General features: G+C 39.0%; 1 protein-coding gene across 6 annotated transcripts in view; it reads left to right on the top strand.

The window, feature by feature from the left end:
- LOC121855589 (homeodomain-interacting protein kinase 2-like) overlaps positions 1-21,255 on the top strand; it is a 49,000-nt gene that overhangs the window by 18,420 nt on the left and 9,325 nt on the right. For 2 of the 6 annotated variants that reach the window (XR_006086817.1, XM_042350626.1), the window contains exons 7-17: positions 30-149; positions 2,760-3,050; positions 3,636-3,716; positions 6,377-6,529; positions 7,740-7,946; positions 8,695-9,260; positions 10,086-10,270; positions 12,950-13,123; positions 13,350-13,461; positions 15,160-15,312; positions 16,986-17,185. Coding sequence is in view for 5 of the 6 variants with exons in the window: in XM_042350626.1 (XP_042206560.1) it covers positions 30-149; positions 2,760-3,050; positions 3,636-3,716; positions 6,377-6,529; positions 7,740-7,946; positions 8,695-9,260; positions 10,086-10,270; positions 12,950-13,123; positions 13,350-13,461; positions 15,160-15,312; positions 16,986-17,185 (2,242 nt within the window). In the remaining variant the exon portion in view is untranslated. Of the gene's footprint in view, positions 1-29; positions 150-2,759; positions 3,051-3,635; positions 3,717-6,373; positions 6,530-7,739; positions 7,947-8,694; positions 9,261-10,085; positions 10,271-12,949; positions 13,124-13,349; positions 13,462-15,159; positions 15,313-16,985; positions 17,186-21,255 lie in introns of all 6 variants that reach the window. The other 4 variants (XM_042350627.1, XM_042350631.1, XM_042350628.1 and 1 more) reach the window with 4 other exon arrangements.

The raw sequence follows: 21,255 nt of genomic DNA, 5'->3' as shown, positions 1-21,255 counted from the left end.
TTGATCTTAACCACTTAATTTTTTTCCAGATCCGATACATCAGCCAGACACAAGGAATCCCTGCAGAACACATGTTAAACAATGCCACCAAAACCACTAAGTTTTTCTACAGAGACAATGAGTCAACTTATCCCTTTTGGCGGCTTAAGGTGAGATCTATTAGTCTCTTGGATTGCATTTAGTCTGAATAATTCCTCTTACTATAAAACTGGTTTGGGTTTGTACTCTTAGGTGATAGTTTTGGAATATGGTAAACCATATATTGGCAGGAGTACTATGTAGAGTACTGTACATACAGTATTCAATTATGACATACAATTGTCTGAACTAATTATGAATGAGGATATCTTTGTGTAATATTGATGCTATGGTGTGCAGACTCTTAATACAATTGCACTCCCTTTGACATCAAAGAACCAAATATGATGGAATGATAGTTGTGACTCCCCTAGTACCCCCATTGATCAACAGATGACAAGTGTTGTTAGTACAGTACAATGTCTAGTTATATTAAAGCATCTGTACAGTAGTACCCCATTTACCCGGTCAATTGAACCCACAGGGTACCGTGGAAAGTGAAAACCACGTAAAGTGAACAACAGAACATATGGGATTAATTCCAATAGAGACTGGCCCGACCCCCAAACTCCACTTTTTCCGACACAATACCTATGTTGTAGTAAAAATAACATCTAAATTTTATGATGGTATGCTCACACAATTAATATTTAAGAGAAATACTGTCGCCAGGTTAATGTCCATTCAAATAATGGACTCAAATCCCCCCCCTCTTCCCAGCTCACTAGCTCCTACCTCTCTGAGAAATGTTTGGGTGAAACCACTAGATTTTAACGTTTAGTAATAAATAATACCTCAGACTAAAGTTAGGATAATATAATTGACATTTCTGGATTCCTTGCAGGTCAGGGAATATTTTGAATGTAAACTTCATATATTTTGCACAAAAGATAAAATATTTGCTTTGTGTAAACCAAATTATTACATTAGATCTAAAATTTGTATGTCTAATGCAAAATCCATGATGTTTATATTCAAAATGATCATCATATTGTAAGAATTCCAGCAATGTAAATTATATTCTGGCCGAGTAATTTGTATGAATTTTATGAGCTAAAACAAATATCTTCAGGTAATAAAAAAAAAAATATTCTTCACGACACTATCTGTCAATCAAAGTACCCCACCTTGCCTCCCCCCCTCCTCACACTCACGCCAGCTGGGTCGGTCGGTCCCAACCCTCCCCCCACCCCCCACCTTCCCTCCCTACCAGAGAAATGTTTGGGTGAAAAAACTAGATTTTAACTTTTAGTAATAAATAATACCTCAGACTAAAGTTAGGATAATATAATTGACATTTCTGGATTCCTTGCAGGTCAGGGAATATTTTGAATGTAAACTTCATATATTTTGCACAAAAGATAAAATATTTGCTTTGTGTAAACCAAATTATTACATTAGATCTAAAATTTGTATGTCTAATGCAAAATCCATGATGTTTATATTCAAAATGATCATCATATTGTAAGAATTCTAGCAATGTAAATTATATTCTGGCCAGGTAATTTGTATGAATTTTATGAGCTAAAACAAATATCTTCAGTAAATAAACAAAGAAATATTCTTCAAGGACACTTTCTGTCAATCAAAATACCCCACCTCTGCCCTCTCTCCCTTCCTACCCCCCACCTTCCCTCCCTACCAGAGAAGGGATTGGGAGAAAATAGTATATTTACATTTTTAGTAATAAATAATAACCCAGACTAAAGTTAGGATAATATAATTGACATTTCTAGATTCCTTGCAGGTCAGGGAATATTTTGAATGTAAACTTCATATGTTTTGCACAAACGATAAAATATTTGCTTTGTGTAAACCAAATTATTACATTAGATCTAAAATTTGTATGTCTAATGCAAAATCCATGATGTTTATATTCAAAATGATCATCATATTGTAAGAATTTCAGCAATGTAAATTATATTCTGGCAGGGAAATTTGTATGAATTTTATGAGCTAAATAAAAAAAAATTATACTTCGCGCGTATATGAGTAGATGCACCGCGGAAAGTGAAAGTCCGGTTCTGATGAGAAATCGGAGAAATCGTGGAAAGTGAACCGTGTAAGTGTAAAGCGGGGTAATACTGTATTTTTAATTTCACTATGCTATACGTACTGTAAAACAATCTGATACATTTTCAGTGATTAGGGGATATTTTCTAACAGTAATGTTTGTGTTTAGTCTCAAATTTGCTTCCATGGATAATCATCTTCTGTTATCTTAAATGTATTGTGGGTTTATTACAGAGCATATATGTAGTTCTGGAACTTACGTACATCAGTGATGTAGTCAAGACTGACCTTTTATGGATCACCCATAGATTGGGGGTGGGAGGGGGGAAGGGCAGATAGTTTCAGGATAGTTAAGCTGAGGGTGAAACTTTGGGTAAGCACTTGGGGGAGGGGACTAATCTTCTGGTGATCCAAAAAAGTTAAAATTAATGAATGGCCTCATTTGTGGTCTTGGGGTCAGTCTCAACTACCTGTACATCACTGATTTACAATCATAAATATATGAGGAGAATCACAGTGTACAGATGAAAATAGACCATGCTGGGACTCATGAAGAAAGTTTTACATGACCAGGTTATATTACTGTAGTTACAGGAGTTTAACCTCATAATCCACTTGATCTGTAATCAGACATCTCCATGTCGATTACAATTACAATGCTTTTTCAGACCCCAGAGGAACACGAGGGGGAAACTGGCATCAAAAGTAAAGAGGCCCGTAAGTACATCTTCAACTGCCTAGACGACATGGGTCAGGTGAACGTGCCCACTGAATTGGAAGGTGGTGAGTTACTAGCAGAAAAGGCTGACCGAAGGGAGTTTATCGACCTTCTTAAGCGAATGCTGACAATGGACCAAGAGCGGCGTATCAGCCCGGGCGAGGCACTCCAACATAATTTCGTCACACTTCAACACTTTTTGGATTATCCTCACTGCTCCAATGTCAAGGCTTCCATGCAGGTGGGTTATGTTTAGGTATAAATGGCTGTTGATGAGTGTATCTTTATTTTTTCTACTGCTGTTAGTTGGATATTTCCTGTTACAAGGGATTTTTTAGTTAAATATTGGTACAGGACTTTTTTTTATGAATCAAATATAGTTACTATTGACACTGGGTGAGGTGGCTTATGTCAATATAAATTGGTTTTATGTTTGTAGCTTGATTGCAAATATACAATATTTCAACTTGACAACAGACTTTGTGCTGTCTTGGGAACCAAACTACTGTACCATTTATAACTTTTGTGTCTATAAGAAATTGAGTTTTGAGTTCTAAACAAATGAATTATGAACAAAGTTTGGGAAGGAATACTGTATGCTTGTAACCTGGGAGTTTCCTTTAAAATCTTTGGATTGTGGTCAAAGAGTAGCATCTGTTGAAAGGCATTTTCATGTTAATGGGTCAACTGTGAGAACTGTAAAGAAAAGTGATGGTTTGCAGGGGAGGTTGGGAGGTAGATGTCATGAAGCAACATTGCTAGGGAGAGTTTTGGGGCCAGGTATTCAGTGCAGTCACCATCCTGTTAACGTACATTCTCATTCAAGATTCTTCGAACACCGCTAGAGACAGCTGGCAACTCAAGGCCGTTTGTTTACTATAGTACAGTAAAGCCTCGAATAACTACGGTAATGTGTCCTCCAATATTGCAGTGTAAGGTTAATCATTAATTACTATTCAAATAAGACAATAATAATGAGATGCGTTCCCCAGTGTGACCTTTTCATAACTTTTGTGTGGCCTTTTACCCTCCTCCCCCCAAAACAATACAATTAATGAAAAATGCAACTATATGCTTTAAATAATGTTTATGAATGCACCTTATACAATATAAATCAAGAATAATAAGACCACACAAGAGATAGGACAATATTGTTATTGTCAGTGTTTACACTCATAATGTCAGTTATCCATCTGAAACTGAAGAAAATAAGACCCAGGTTGTTGCTGTAGTAAAATTAATGTAAAAAAATATGTATGTTTTAATTTATGTTATTTAATGTACAGTACAAGTAACCACTGATGTTAAAGAAAAAAAGAGTGATAGCGGAACGCCAGTGTGTACTATACTTATGCCCTCAAGGAAACCGCGTCACTTATCTTATCAAGAATATGTACAAAAGATTCATTATTGTTTATTACTGAATATGTATTTGATTGAAATAATGTTTATATATGTGAAATGAACAATGTAATTCATTAATAATACGTAGAATATTAAAACACACAAGAGGAGACGGCATTGTTTCCGTGAGTGTTTACACCCGTGAGTCCGTGACGATGGTTCTACATAAACTAAAGAAAATAAGACCCTGGTTGTAGCTGTAGTAAAATTAATGTAAAACAATTTATATGTATGTTTTAAGTAATTTTATTTAATGTCAATAAATGGAACAATAGAAGTAGCTAACCATTAATGGTAAAGAATAAACGAAATAGATTGGGAATGCCATCGTATGTAAGTGCGTACAAGTGAGAACATCGTCATTTCTCTACATATGAACATGAAAGCAACACTTATTACTGTTCATATATGTTTTAAATAATACTAAGTGTAAAAAAACATTCTACTCACAGACGGTGGTAAAGTCTAAAACATCAGGTTCAAACTCTTGCTGAAGCTGTAGGTTCAACTCTGACTGAAGCTGAAGCTTTCCATAAAGATGTCATAGCTGTTGCTGAAACTGTTACTGAACCTGAAACTGCTTATGATGCTGAAGTTGGTGGTTTTGGCTTTCGAATAATAAAGCTGTCGAAAGAACCTTTCACAGCCACTCTTTTCTCATTATACATCTTTATGTGGAGGTCATGCATTTTTCACGTCCCTGTTAATTTTAATGCTTCGTTCTGTTAATGGATCCACTTCAGAAAATATGTTCATTGCTTGCTCCATATAATATCCACAGACCTCTCACCTTTTACATATCGTTTTAACACATCTAGTTTCTCAGCTAAGCTTAACCGGTATACACTTTTAGCTTTTGAACCAGCACTACCATCACTTGCTCTCTTGCTCATGTTGATTAGGGATGCAAAAAATGCCGTAAGAAACCTGAGAATGTTTTTCTCCTTTTCCTGTTCAGATGCTTAAAAACAAAAGGCCTGCCAAGCTGTGACTGTTTATACTTGTGATGTGGTGTCACCACTCACAAGCCCGGCAGCCTCTGTGCGCAAGGCTTTTTTCTTTATTTTCTTTTTTTGTATAATCCATATTGGGATTTAGTTATTATTTATTTATATGAAAAATTAATTTTACATTATTTTTTATAATATTTTTGTCGTAAATAGGAAGGAAATAATGGTGTAAATTGAATTGGGTCCTAAATTAACCAGGGTCTTAAATATGAATCGTCGTTAGTAGAACTGTCGTTATCGGAGGCTTTCCTGTTTGTAGTAAAAATTATGAATAAATGTAAAAGCCCTATCATTAATTAAGCAAACGAGGAACTAAGTAACCAATCACCGCTCACTTTTTCATTCATTCATAATTTTTACTACATACTATAATAAACAAACGGCCTTGAGTTGCCAGCAGTGTTCGAAGAATCCTGAACGAGACTGTACATGAAGTGTATGTAATATGTATATTATTATTATTATTATTATTATTATTATTATTATTATTATTATTATTATTATTATTACCTGTACAGTGTACTCTACAGCATAGCATAAACCCTGTACTTATTTATAACCTTAAGCTGTGCAGTATCCTCAAAAAGTATCTGCCAGGAGGGGTCTGATGACTTTTGAAATGTTACATGCAACTCGTGATGTCCCGGGAGGGTTGGTATCTGTGGCATACTAATCCTACTACATTTGGTAACTGAACATCATATTAATTAGGCCAAAATAAATACACATTGCATTGCTTATGTTAACCTATATACCAGAGTAAATGCATGTCCCAACATCTATCATCCGTGGTCCCATAATGTTTCACACAGTGTGTGGACAGATACATTTTTGAGATACTGTGCACAATAAGACTTATGGTATATCTCAGGGATCACTACCCTTAACCCCATATTACCCATTAGACCCAGCCCTTGGCATCTTTTAGGAAAATTCTAAAATATAACACCCACAGTATATAACAGGTGCCACTAAGAGGGTTCAGGCTCTCGCTTGGCTCAGCCATATCAAGTGTCCTCAAATATCAATCAACAGTTGAGAAACTACTGTACAGTAGTTGGGTATGAAGCATGACTGATAAATAGACTACATGAAGGTTGACACTGGAGATATATATAGGTTAATTAAGTCATCTTATTACATATCTCAGCAGATGATGGAGGTTTGTCGGAGGCCAGCTCCGCCTTATGCCACTGCTGCTGCAGTCTCTCAGGCACAGGCTCTTCCACCCTCACTCATGCCCAACTACGTCCATTCCACCAATGGTTCTGTCACTCTTACCTTCAACAACCAAATTACCAATCAGGTATGCTTTCTTGAAGAGACAAGTCACCATTGAAGTCAACTTTAGGTGACCTACATCAATATATAATACAGTAGGGTCGGGATATATAGTGACTTTATATAAAAACAAATTTTTATTGCGGCTACCAAAATTATCGACATTTTCCTATAAAAAGCGATAATTTTTTCATTTCGCGAGGGTAATCGGGCAGGAAATATTTCAAATTTATCACTACCACCAAAATTATCATAATTTTCCAATATATTGCAATGAATTTATTTACAGTAGACTCACAACTTACGTGGGGTTATGTTCCCGGGACCTCACATAAAGCCTAAAACCGTATAAAGTCAGAAACACTCCTAAATAGCCCCAGAAATACGAGCTGATTTTTTTTTTATCTTGTGCAAAATATATGCTGTCTATATTCAAATTTTTTGCTGTCTTGCAAGGATTCCAGCAATGCAATTTATATTTTTCTAATTTTAGTCTGTGGCATTTTATAAGATAAAAACTTTGAGCCTAAAAGCACTTTCAATCTTGCCGGAAGGAGCGCGGACAACTGTTACCTAGTGGTATTTATTTATCTGTCACATAGGGGGAGTTTATGTTTTCTCTTATAAAATGATAAAATGTCAAGGAATTGACTCAAGAGAATCTAATTAACATTGCCAGAATTCTTGAAAGATAGTGATTAATTTGAATATAAACATGCTATAGTTCGCAATAGACATAAATATTTTAGTACTAATTAGTACATTTTCGTATATCGGATTAAAATTTTTATCTCATGCAAAATATATGATGTCTATATTCTGCTAACTTTAGACTGCCATTTTATGTCAAGTTTAGTCACTTTTATTGGCCTCCAGAACCTAACCCTATTTTCCCCATTGATTACTTGTAATTATATATCGTGATTTAGTATATAGTGAACATCCTTGGACCCTGTCTTGCAATATACTGTATCCCGACCCTACTGTAAAATAAAATAATTGTTATTACTTCGCCATGGACCAGGTAACGTCACATATTGTTAGGTGCACTGATATTTTTTTCACGTAATTGTTGAGTAAATTCATAAAGTATCCATTAATTTTTCTTGGTGATTTTTGGAATAGAGAAAATTGATATTCAAATTAAGGTTTCAGTGTTTTGTTTTTGAATTGGTGAATAAAAGGTTGAGTCCCAAAAATAAAAAATAAAATATTTTTTCTTTCTCTTCCATTAGTATGGACTATATCAAGGAAGTCGTAGTGGCCGTGGATATAGCGGCAGCAGTCGTGGAGAGGCAGCAGCAGCAAGTTTCCCTCCGCAGTTGGTGTCATCCATACTGTGTCCTCCTCCTTACCAGGGCCTGGCTTCACCTGGCAAACATGTGACCGTAGTGACCCAGCAGCCACAGTTACAGCTCCAGCCTTCTTTACTTCCACAACAAGTGAGTCAGCAGGTTATTAATCACAAACATCTTAAGCCTTCATTATGTACTGAGATACATGTAAAGCCCTGCCCAGCTCTGATTATTTAAAGGGCTCAACCTCTCCAATCATACCAGTATCCTTTACTTCCTCACAACCCTCCTGCATAGCTTAAGACAGAGTCCTTGACCTTAGATTGATTGTATATAGATAACTAATGAGGTAATGTCCATTGTTTGTGAGCTACTTATGGATTTCTTTGATTTATTTATTGACTTGTTCTATTGTATATTTTCATGGACTTGATTTCCTTTCATAAAATTTCTCCAATACTGTACTATACTTAATGACATTCCAGGATATCACACAGGATGCTGTATCATTTTGGGATGATATATATACTTGATGACCAGTTTCATATTAAATATCCAGTGCTTCTAATGGCCATTAATTTTCAAACTATGTTAGCTTTAGGCAGTTATTTGTTTGCATTGTAAGAGTTGATTTATTGTTTGGTGGTTGTTGAAGGACCTGTTATTGCTTTCAAGATTTTTAAAACTGCTGTTGTGTGACTGAAAAATACTTAATGGACTATGTTCAAGTTTATGGGTTAAACAACCTTTGAGTTAAGAATGGTGTCTAGGTGTGTTACTACAGAATAGTTTCTTTGACAAAATTTCTTTTGGAGTCTTTCACCACCTTGCACAATAATTTTTTGACATGTAATGTTATTGTGAAGATTATTCATGGTCCTACCTAATATCACAGGTGGGTGGTGGGGGTCAGTACGTACCAGTATCCATGGTGGAACAACCTGGACGTGGGATGCTTCTCACCACTGGCGCAGCGGTGGGTGGTGGTTGGGGTCGTGGCGGACAGATGGCGCTTGTTCCTGGTGGATGGCAACAGCTCCCACAGCCTCCAACCTCTCTGCAGCAGCCTGGTAGTTTACTACCTGATGCAACTGATGCCTGGAGACGAACCTTCCTGGTAGACTCTTCTGTGGTTCAGGGAGATGCACCACCTGCAATGTTCCCTGTTGACCTCCACCCAGAACTGTATGAAGCCTACCCATCAAGCACCTGGGCAGGAAGCAAACGTTCAAGTAAGGCCTCTCTAATGGGTCATTCAGGTGCACATGCAGCGCACACACTGCATGTTGGAGGCCGACCTGCGCAGCCTCCAGCACATGACAAGAAGGATCTAAGTCAGCAGCTTTCTCCTGTTAAGAAGAGGGTGAAGGAGGGCACACCACCTGGGGCATCATCAGCACACTGGGGCATTAGCAGTGCTGCACCTCAGATCAACCATAACAGCTATCACACCAGTCACAAGTGAGTAACGGTGTTTTGTTAGTTTCCAGCTTCACCAGGTTAAGGGATCTAAGTTATGACATATTATCCCAGTAGCCCAAAATGTGAAGTTAAAGTGTGCCTTGTTCTAGCAACCAGTGAAAATTAATTCCATGCATAAGCTATTGACTTTTAACCCTTTAGAGGGCAGAGGTCCCCTAAGCTAAATAAAATTGACTGGCATTAGCCATAATAAAATACTTTAGGGATACTTTGCCCTCTAAATGAACTCCCATCAGGAAAGATGTTACCGGTATTCATTTTACTTTAATACAATTTCTGTACATTCTTCGTATTTGTTGAGACTTCTTCAACATACTGTACTGTATTCCATGTTTCTTCTAATTGATTCCACCCCATGTCATGTCATTTCATAATTTAAATTTTATTCTCATCCATAATCCATCCTCATATTAATTTTTTTTATCCATGCATCTTCCTCCTAGTCACAGCACATGAAATATTAATTCTTCCAGTTGTCCCTCATCCTTCTTCTTTCATCTTAGTACAGTATAGCTAATCAAATCCCATTACTGCTACAGTTTTTTCATTGTCATATGTATGCATGGAGATTTTGGTTAGTTAGGTAAAATGTACTTCACTTTGACAAATGCATCCCAGCATGAAATGTCCTAAGATGAAATCAGTCTTTTGAACAAAGTTGGCTTTGTTAACGTCTCTGGCTATTTGTGTGATTGTATTATCCTTAATCCATAAGATGATATAATACTAATTGGGTTGTTTGTTTGTGATGTGAAGATGAAGGCTGTTGTTAACTGGTGTGTGTACCTTTACCTTCCCCCCCAGCAGCCATCATTCGGCACACCACTCGGGGCACCACCAGGGACATCCTCACCACCAGAGCCACCACTCTACCCATTCCACCCATCATGCCACTCACTCCTCCAGTCATCACGCGGTCACACACGGCAGCCACGCCACCCACCCGAGTCATGGCAGCGGTAGCGGCGGCAGTCACGGCTCTCATGCAGGTTGGTCCACGTCACACTTGTCACCTTGTGGTTTTACTGCTCCACGTTATACAAACTGGTCATGAGACTTTACCATGTTGAAGTCATTGGGGATAAAAAGATCTTAGTGTAATTTAAATCTTTATTATGAACCTTGTCTGTTTTCCATGTTTTCTGAAATCTCCAACCTAGTGGAAAGGAGTTACCACAGTTATTCCTTGTTTACTAATCTTCTCCTTTATCTTTGTCGACGTAAACCTTGCATGTGCTTCAACCTCCACACCACATCATGTCATCTACAGTGGATTGTGTGTGTGACCTAATCTCTCTCTCATATTATCTTCTAAAGACTTATGCTACACCACGCCTGTTCCACCTCTTGCCCAGGGTTGACATCTTTGGCCACCAAGGCGTCTTTGTGAGTTAAACGCTCGATCAAAAGAAAGACCGCCTTTGACTCAATTTCTTAACTTACTATCCCTCATCACCTGCATAGTGTGAGAAGGTAGTGGGGTAGATTGTGTCTTTGGTGTTTTCTTCCCTTTGCTCATTTGCCAGTCTGTCTCTTCCTTCACCCATACTGTAACATTTCTTTATTTATGCAGCCACTTCAAAATTGGGCTTCAGTTGAATGTGGTACAAAAGTCTCATCACAAAGATTAAATTTATTTAAAATGTCAAAAAATTTCAACCATATTTGATAAGGTGATGGTTCTTTGTACATGCTTAGGAATAGTAATTAATGCCTTTATTTATTTATTTATATTTAATTTTTTTTAGATATTGTTTTCATGAAATTTAATTGAGCTTGGTCTCCTGGTGCTTAATGAGCTTTGTGAGTGGAATTGATTATGATGTCCACTACAGTGAATATGGCAGCCATTTTTAGTGCCGAGGCTAAACGTGTGGTTAAGATTTCAATAACTTCCAGTCTGTTGTATACAGCTTATTACATATTAAAAATGATAAAGCACTGGATTTTAATGAAATGTAGTACAGGTTGACAACCCTTTATCCGAAATTCTGAAAACCGAAAAGCTCTGAAAACCGAAAGTTTTTTTTGTGGGGCAATATTTTTTTATTTTTTTTTATTTATTTTTTTTAAAACAGTGATTAGCCCACCCGGGCATAGATCACTGACCCACATCGGGGCCTGGGGGGCGAAAATGTAATAGTAATAATAATTATAATAATAATTATTCATAGTAAATACAAATTTTAATAAAAATACACCAAAATAAAATATGATAACATTAATAATAATAATAATATATGATAATAAAATTAATAAAAATAACAATAATATAGGAGTACTGTAATAATAAAATAATAATAATAATAATAATAAAGAAATACAAGAATGGAAAAAAGATCAAAAGTGAGAAACACGACCTAGACTTATGAATTATTATTATTATTATTATTATAATTTTTATTATATTTTCGCCCCCCTCCCCCAGGCCCTGATGTGGGTCAGTGATCTATGCCCGGGTGGGCTAATACACATTAAAAAAAACAAAAAAACTAACCATTCTGAAAACCGAAAAATTCCGAAATTCCTCTGGCCCCATAATAATCATGCTTACTGTTTCAATAGTCTGAATTTGTTTGACTGTAATTGTAAATCCTGTAGAAGACCTCCCCAATAGGTTATGTGTTTACACCCTCTCAAGATGGGCATATCATGGTGCAGCACAGTGGCTGTCATGGGTATATATTTAATTGTTGCTCTTCATAGCCTTATGAATCATTGTAATTGAGCTTTGCAATGATATTCTGTGAGCTCCCCAAAGTTTCCTTTGATTTTTTTATAACAAATAAAAAGGGTGAAGAGAGAATAGTGTCATTGTCAGAGCTATTGACCAAGGTTGTTCCTCTCCATAGAGTGAAGATATTGGAGGCAGGGTGTTTTGAACTGAGGGAGATAATGTGCTTTTGGAAAACCCCTGAGATATAAGTTTTGATGGGCATAGGTTCTGCAAGATGGTGCAGGTACATAGTCTAAAACAGAACAGACCCTACCAGATGCCTTGGTAGATAGATGGAGTGTTGCTCACCAGAACACTGATACCCTGTACATGTATAGGAACAGCTTTAGGATTTGGAAGGAGATGAGGTATGCTTGTAGATGTGCAGTACTGACAATTTTATGGTGAAGTCTGTATTTTTAATAGTTTAAATGGCCTTTTTGTGCTCTGAATCAAGGGGGCACAGGGACAACCCCAACATCACATTAAACCCACAGACAGGTTTTAGCTGTACTCCATCTGGGAGCACACATGGTTTACATGAATAGTTACTGTCTGTTCATTAGCAAAGTAGTGTCTGGATCTGAGCATTAGTCCAAGCTTTATTGAACAGTTTTGACTAAGTTCTGATAAAGTTTGAAAGGGCATGACTACAGGTAAATAATGATCAGGTAAGATTGAAAGAGTTGATGTTTTGCTGTAAAAAATGGAGGAATTTAAAAGGAAATGAGAAAAATATCTGAACAACTGCTAAATGTAGCAGATAAGGGAGAATTAGATATATCCTATATAGGACATAGTGAATTGAATAATGTCAAAATGAAAGAGGGCATAAGTGTCTCATATTTATAACTGCAGTTTTATCACATTTAGTGTGATATTTGATTTATTCACTGTACAGTATTGAGGTATGAATAACATTTCTGATTTGTTTTTTCTTTTGTAATCTCAGGTGGACATCCAGGACAGCCAGCACAACAGACACACAGTAGCCAGCAGCACTCAAACAGCAGTTATAGCAGCAGTATTACAGGCAGTGGGCGTCAGCAGACCATCACCATTCGTGACACTCCATCACCTGCTGTGTCAGTCATCACCATTAGCGACAGTGATGATGAAGCAGGAGGTATGTTTTCCAGTATAAAGAAATTAACAGTATCTCCCGATGGAGTTTTAATCTTTGTTTCCGCACCAAATTTAATGGAACGGGTAATTTTGTGTGTGTGTGTGATTTATTTTATTTTATTTTTTTCTGTCCCTGTATTTTTGGTATAATACACAGAATACAAAATAGGGAAACTGAGTGCAGTAATTGGTTGCTTCCTGAGAAAAATATATTACACTCTTTTCAGGTAAATGTTGCAAGGACCGGCATTGCTCTACATGTGTCAACAACAACCACAACAAGATTATATCCAGCTCGCACCAGCAACCTCAGACATCGCATGATGACAAATACGCCAGGTAAAGGCACTATAAAAATGGTTCATTTTTATCCCATAAATTAGTGAATATGGCAAACATGTGCTCTGACTCTATTAATGAGGTAAAATAGGAGAAAACGTGGTGAGGATCAGTGAAAGGATAATAATGGGGGAAATATGAGGTATACAGTGTGTGTGTGGGTGCTTTTGTTTGTTTATTTATATTTTTACTATATGACAGTGCATTAGTAATATGTAAAACTGATGCCAAGAAATTGAGGGAGATATTCTTGAACTTTTATTCTGCCAGTATTTTGTCTATATATTTGAGTGAGCTTTTTAGGTTGAGATGATGAGGACCTCAACTATGTCTTTGTCACAGTTGTTCCTTTGTTTTCCTTTAAATGTAACTTGATTAATCTATAATCAGCATGAGCTGTAATTAGTCCTTTTCATGCATATATATGCTTGTATTTCTATCTACTGAAAACCACTGTATACAAGTTTGTAAAGCTTAACAGAGCTTAGTCTAATGGTGCATAATGAGCCTCATGGATCATATGGCTGCAGTGACAGCCTGATATTGCAGTTTTGGTTTAAAGTTTTCATCTTCATTACTAAAGAATTTACTTGATTTTAACAGAACCTTAAATATACCCTTGGATTAGATGCCCAGTGCAATGTTGCAAATGGGTGATCTGACTTCTCTATGGAGGGTGATATGAGGGTGTGAACAGGATGAGGTAAAGGTTAGTGTTGCTGTGGTGCCTGTCAAGAAGAATAAGGGCCATGGGATTAAGAATATCAAGGGGTCACACTGTGGAGTATAAAGGAGACCAGAGAGTTAACTGGGAAGTAACAGTCCGTAACTAGGTTCTTCCTCATGTGGCAGTAAAACTCATTGAGTGGTAACTGGATACTTAGATGGGAGGGTATGAACTGATTGATGAGTTAGTTTGTTAGCAGTGGTAAGAATGCCAGGGTTTTCAACTTGTAGACTTGTTTGGTGGTACTGTATATGAATTACCTGTTTCAGACTCCGTTGTAAAATGGGATATCGGGTTCAATCCTTCATTTTAGAATTTGGAGTTCCTTCCAACATTTTAAGAGCTATATCCAAAATATTGTTCCTCTTTTATAGTAAATTTTTAGAGATTAAAGGTTATTTCTACCCAATTTAGGTAGATGGAGCCATTATTGACCTTGGATTATTCTTTGTAATGTATTTAGGTGGGTGTATTTAAATTGTTACTCATCTCTGTGAGGATTCATGCTCCTGCTGAGCGATACAGGCTTTTTTATTCTTATTATTAAGACAGTTAGTTATAATATCCCCATTAAAGATAATACATATTGTACACAAAAAGTTCATATAAATGAATGTAGGTAGTGAGGTGCGGCACACTGGTACGATGCGAATGAAGGCAGGACTCTGGCTGAGCTCATGCACAAACGTTCAACACATGTATGAACACACAAACATCCGGGCTGATGTTGGATTTTCTGGACTATTAAAATATTTCTGGTGAATAGAGGGGCGATCCGGAGAACCTTAGAGAGTCCCCAAAAAGCGAATTCTGTAGTATTGAAGTCCTATGTATAGAGGTTCTACTGGATATGGAGAGAAGAAAAAGAATATTTTAGCTTATTTAGGTGAACAAATAGCAATAGGGTAGGGGGTTTAATCAAGATAAAATCAAGGTAATTAAACTTAATATATTATTTTGTACATCGACAGTTTGTCCCATAACTACACATCAGTCGGTGCATCTCAGAGCCAGAAGAAACGTCTGTTGGCCAAGGCTCAGAGTGAGTGCATGCTTCATGTGGCCAAGCCTGAGGCCCGTGACTACTCAACACAACAGACCAGGGAGAATGTTTATGCCACCAGGTGTGTGTGTGTGTGTGTGTTTTTGTTTTGGTTTCTCTTTTCTTACTTCATTGTTGTCATTCCTTACTGCTATATCAGACATGTTCTTCTGTGGTCCCTACTTCTCTGTCTCATTTATCCCCGTAAATTGTGGTGTATAAGTCGACCTCAAGATTTTTAGTTCAAAATTCAGGTTTAGGCCTATACTCACCGCATAAATTGACCCCCCAAGGCCCAAACACAGGCTAGGCTAGAACTTTCATCAATACACTTACTGCAATACCTTCCAATGTTTGATATACCGGTATATATTATATAGTTCATACAAAAAGGGAAGTGGGCAACAGGATCCACGTAGGACGGCAAGCAACCGCTAAAAGTCTTCAGTAAGTTATCTTCGTAAGAACTCTGGTAAACACCAAGCCAAAATCAGCACCTCCAATAAAATATTAATTGTTTACACAGCATACCAGTATAGCACCTTTATAGTACCGCTATATACGGTATGATAGTAGAACATTATGATACACCTGGCTTACGATCTGCCATTTGCATCAGCTGGTGTAAACAAACTGCCAGTGGCGCCACCGACACCACACGGCCAACTGCGAAACTATGGGTCCGTACATCAGCTGTTGGAAATGGCGTGTGGTGTTGTGTTCGTTTAATTATATTTGAATTTCCTATTTTATTATAATCTCTATGTTAAATAAGTTTACCAAACATGAATTTCAGTAGGAAATATTAGCAGCAGGCCATGGGAGTTACGCTAAGTGATGCACAGCGAGTGTTAGGCAGGCTGTTCCACTTGTTTACCACTATGTGGTACAGCTTCACATTTTATACTTTGCATATAAGTCGACCTCTGGTTTTGGAGAGATTTTTTCAAGCTTAAAATGTCGACTTATACGCCGCAATCTATGGTAATCTAGCGTCAGTCGTCAGCAAAACACACATTCTCATTAGCCACGCAATGTATCCTAATTCACACACACTTTCCTGCTTCCTGGAGTCCGTTCCCTTCACTTGTATAGAGAGCCTTCACACCGTTCTTCCATCTCCTTGGTCTTTTGCTGTTCCTTCCACTTCTTGAATTATACACTTGAATTACCAGTCTTTCACTTTTTTTTATTTTTTTTATTTGATATTGAAACAGTTTATTTAACTAGAAAAATGCAGGTACAGAGTGAACAAAATCAATAAATATGACATTGCTGGGCCACGTGAGAGCCTCTTAGTGGTACCTGAGTAATACTGTACATTTATCTCAAGGGATTATTATATAACATTTGGTTTACAACATGTTACATTGTGTAAGTAAATACCTATGAAATATAACCAATTGTTTAAAAAATTCGAAAATAAATATCTTAGTGTTATTACTGGGAGGTGAAGAAATACTGCAAATGTATTAATAAGAATGGGTTCCACTATAACTTTTCTTACCTGCACAGACTTTGCAGTTACATTATAAAAAAACTCTGTGACTTGCTTCCCTCACTCAGTACGTATTCTTCATCCATCCCATTGTTCATACCATTTATTCAGTATAATTAAGTGATCTGTTTTATGTTAAAGTGTAAGGTTAAATATGTAGTAACTAGTAAAATAGATGAACTATGATGAATGTTGTGGAAGTTGAAAGCTTAGTACAGTATAATGCACTTTGACCTTCATCCCCCCCACCTCCACAGAGAGCACCTGGCCCCCCCAGCTGCCCACGTCAGAGATTCACTACTGCAGCCGCCACCTGCCCACCACGACAACCTTCCACCACCTGCCGCCCACACACGTGACCCTGCCCGCACTCACTCTCACACTCATTCCCATTCCTACACCCAGCCGCCACAGGCCCACAAAGACTACTCCATACAGTCTGGAGTGCACCCGCCTGGTAAGATTGATTCAGTTTCCTCTTTAATTATTCTTCATAGTAGTTGTGTATGAGCTTAAGCATGATTTAGTATTTGTTTTACATTATGTATATTTATTGTTTTACATTTTGAAGTCATTTGCATTATTTATTAAAACAGTAACTAGTTAGATGCATTATCATTGGAGTAAATTTGTTGATCTCTCAATATGTATCTTATGTTAAGTTGTTCATCTTCACATGTAATAATGTGGATAGACCAAATGAAATGCAGTAATGATAGGTTATGTAATTTGTGATGGTGAAGTTATCTTAGAGGAATGAAAAGAAATGGGATGCAGGTTATTAGACAGTGCTTGTAAGAAGGTAAAATCTTTTATGCTAGATTGATCACTAATTTATCTTTAGTAAAAATGATTGCAATGAAAGTATACAGTAAACTAAGACCCTTAAATTCAGACTTTGCCTAAAACCATGCAGATTCTTGTCCTAACTAGGGCAGGTATACACTTGGCCCATGACCTGTTCTTAACCTAACTCAGATCAATCCCTGTCATAGGTATTGTAACCGCCCAATGAGCGACTGTGAGATAATGAGACCCTTGCACGTAGGACTCAATTGATCTTTATTCGGTCAAAACGTGTTTCGGGTCTAATGTAGGACTTATTAGCTCCCTGAGTTGTTAGCTCACTGGACGGCTAGAGACTATCTTCTGAACCCCACAGGGGGCGAGTCAGCCCGAGGCGAGGGCCATCTGTTTCACATTTAACACCTCACTAAAGTTTGTTGTCAACACTGTCTCTCTCCTGTGTCCCTTTCTCTCTCTCTCTATCCCTCTTTTTCTCTCTCTCTTCTAGTTTATCCTACTGTGGTGGCAACATATTCTACTGTGGTGGTAACACTCCCCCTGTTGAGCTTGCTCAAAACCCATTGTCTGCCGGGAGTCTCACTCTCTGACTCCCTCCAATAGGCTGAACTTTGTCATGGTCATTTGCTCATCACGATAGTTGGTCGTCTGTCCACTACAGGAAGCTCAGGGTGTCTCGATGCTCAGGCAGTACTCGTACCTGGTGGAACATAGCCTCGATATCAGCCATGAGTGCCACCCTTTCTTGTCGGAACCTAATGAGGACTCCCATCAATTTGTTGTTGAGGTCTGACCCTTGTATCACTTGGCTGTTCAGGGACACTGACTCATCCGTTGCTGTACGGTCAAAAACTATTCCCAACTTCCCGGGCTTATTTTGGTTCAATACTGGGTGATGTGGGAGATACTGGTCCATTTATGGTCCATCCTAGAAGTGTGCGCACCGCGAACGACTCTCCGTTCTCCCCGGTCCTTACTTCTAACGGTGTTAGGGCTTGTGGTACATCTAACCCTATCAGGAGGTCCACTCTTTCTGGTGCGTGGAGTGGTGTGGTTCCTTGGAGGTGCCTCCACTTGGCAATGGCTCTGGTGTCCGCAACCTAACGAGGATTCTGGGAATGTTGATGGATCGACTTCTTCTCATTCCGACGCTAGTCACATTCAGATCGATCTGTTTGGCCTTCACGCTCTTCCTCTCCTTCAGGATCGTGCCTATGGAGATTGAAACAGACTTCCCTGTTATTCGTAGTCGGTTGGCTAGGCTCTCGGTGCAGTAAGACCTGTTGCTGCCCGAGTCCAAGAGTGTTCCGGTGATCACTGTTGTATTTGTTTCTCGCCTTATCTCCCCGACCTTGACCTTTAATATGGGGAGTGCAACTCTGCCTGGATCTGCTAGTCATATGTCGTAATTTTTGGTCCCCTCGCACTGGTTATTTTCTCGACCATAAGTATCTCTGGCCCATTTATACGGGTTTTCTCGGTTCGTGGTCACCAGTGCAACTTGCCTGTTTCCAGCCCTTTTCTCCGTAACTCTCGAGTTGGATTTGGGTTTCCATGGCCTAGCTCCACTGGTTGTTGATTTCGGTGCCGACATGATGGCCTTGAGTTCACAGTCACCTAGCTTCTGCCGCTTGTGGTCAGGCGGCACTTTTGACTGGTGTGCATCCATGGTGGAAGCTCTTTTTATCCCTTGAAAACTGGCTATGAGTTCCTTTCTTGATGGTTCGTCCTGGTTTGGCGTGTTATTGCGCATAGAATTTCTTGAGAAGTGCAGGAGATTCGAGTGGAAGTTATAGCAGCCATCTATGCCGCACCTTCTCTTCTGGATGCACTTGGCCATCCGATGAGCGCGATCTAAGCAGGTGAAACAGCGACGTTCTTTACGTACGAGTGAAGTTCGCGTTCCAGTCGACATGTTGAGGAATGCTTGGCGTCTCTGCAGAGGGTGATATCCAGGGCACAATGGGCAAGTGCAGTTGTCCTTTCCTCTAACCTCCTCTCTTCCCGAAGTCACTAGGCCCACAGGTCTCTTTTCTGAAGAGGAATGGTGTGAGCCTGTTCGTCTCCCGCTCGACTCTTGTCTTCGTCCATTTGAAGCCCTCCTTGTCCTGTCCAGCATCTCAGTACAAAATCCTTCATCCACTCGACCTCTGGAGAATTCCCGTCTCTCCTTTCATAGTCATATGCTCTATCCTCGTATCGCTCCCTGATCTTTCCCATGAATCTCTTAGCCAAAGTATTCGGTGAATCATACGTGTCAATTTCGTGCAGTTTTCCCAGCACCTTTAAGTTGTTTACGCAATTTCCTAGATCGTCCACGAGTTCCTTTAATGTCATCTGTTCTCACGGCTGGGCCACTTAGGACCTTGCCTATTAGTTCTTGGACGTAGGCTTGCTTGTTGCCATAACGCTCTTCTAGCAAGGCTAGAGCTTGTTCGTATCCTGCCCTGGGGTCTTCTATTTGCAGGCACGCTCTTAGGGATTTCTTAGCGCGGCCGGTGTAGGCCGAGAGAAGTATTTCCAATTTTAGTGCATAGGGTATGGGCACCTTCCCAGTGTGTCTTTGGAAGGCATGCTTGAACTCCCAATACTCATCACAAGTCCCTCCGCTGAACCTCGGCATTGGCCTCTGGGGAAGCCTCATAGTGGCCATTAACTCTTCCAGTCTCTGGGTTGGTAGCATCGTGTCCGATGGCCTCCCTTCCATCCGTCCTGGGCGTTCTCGCTGTATATCTTGTACTTGGTTTTCCATTTCCTGGGTTTCAGTTGGTGTCACTGCTTCCGGAAAGTGGGTATGACGGGTGGAAACATGTTCCCTCTCCCCATGATGAGATGTTCCCGACTCTGAGGCGCTGAATGTTGGGAACCCTCCTTGGGTGGGTGACGAGGTGTAGCAGCTAGACACTCCTGGTTCCGGCGGTTGACAACGTGTCTCGTGGATACCTCGTCGCGGCTGTCATCCCCTCACTCGTTTCCAGAAAAGGCCTTCCTCCTGGTACTGACAGCATCTTGCCAAAGTCCTCCGTATCGCATAATGTCTGCAGTTGCTCCATATGATCTTTCATATTCTACATTATTGCCGTCAATTGGGTGAGCGTCCGCTGATAACCCCGATTACCCTATTCATCCACCCTGCTGGTTTCATCCTTCTCTCGGGTGAAAGGGTTTCTCCACTTCGCCCTGGCTGTGTGAGTGACCGGTTAGCATCTCCATCGTTCAGGGCCTCCAGGTCTTCTGTGCTGGCTAGGCTTATCTCCTCTGCCTTGTTCCCTTCCATGACTGGTGGCACAGTTATAAAGACGTTCGGTTAATCGGGAATGCTCTTCAACTGACATGTCTGCTCGTTTATAACGATGTCATATAACTGGTCATACAAGCGATGAACTGAAATTATACAAGTGATGTCATACAACTGAAGTCATACAAGAGATGTCATACAAGCGATGTCATACAACTGAAGTCATACAAACGCGTGCAATAAGCATGAGCGATGTCATACTAACACGACAACAGAGGCACCACAATCAGTGTGGGGATTATTACACAACTGCTAAGATCATAAACTGATGCCACAAACGCTACTGCGCCCTTACTCACAACGTTACTTAACTGTCACAACTATTATTTTCTAATAGAAAGAACAACTCACTCGTTCTTAAATTTTATTTACAATTGGCGATCCAGTCTGGCTGTACGCTGTGAACACTATCTCTCCCGCCTGTA

This window comes from Homarus americanus, unplaced genomic scaffold (assembly GCF_018991925.1).
Source record: "Homarus americanus isolate GMGI-L3 unplaced genomic scaffold, GMGI_Hamer_2.0 scaffold48406, whole genome shotgun sequence".
In the NCBI taxonomy this organism is placed as follows: domain Eukaryota; kingdom Metazoa; phylum Arthropoda; class Malacostraca; order Decapoda; family Nephropidae; genus Homarus; species Homarus americanus.
Note: the sequence above shows the minus strand (reverse complement) of the source record. Positions and strands in the feature narration are given on the sequence as shown.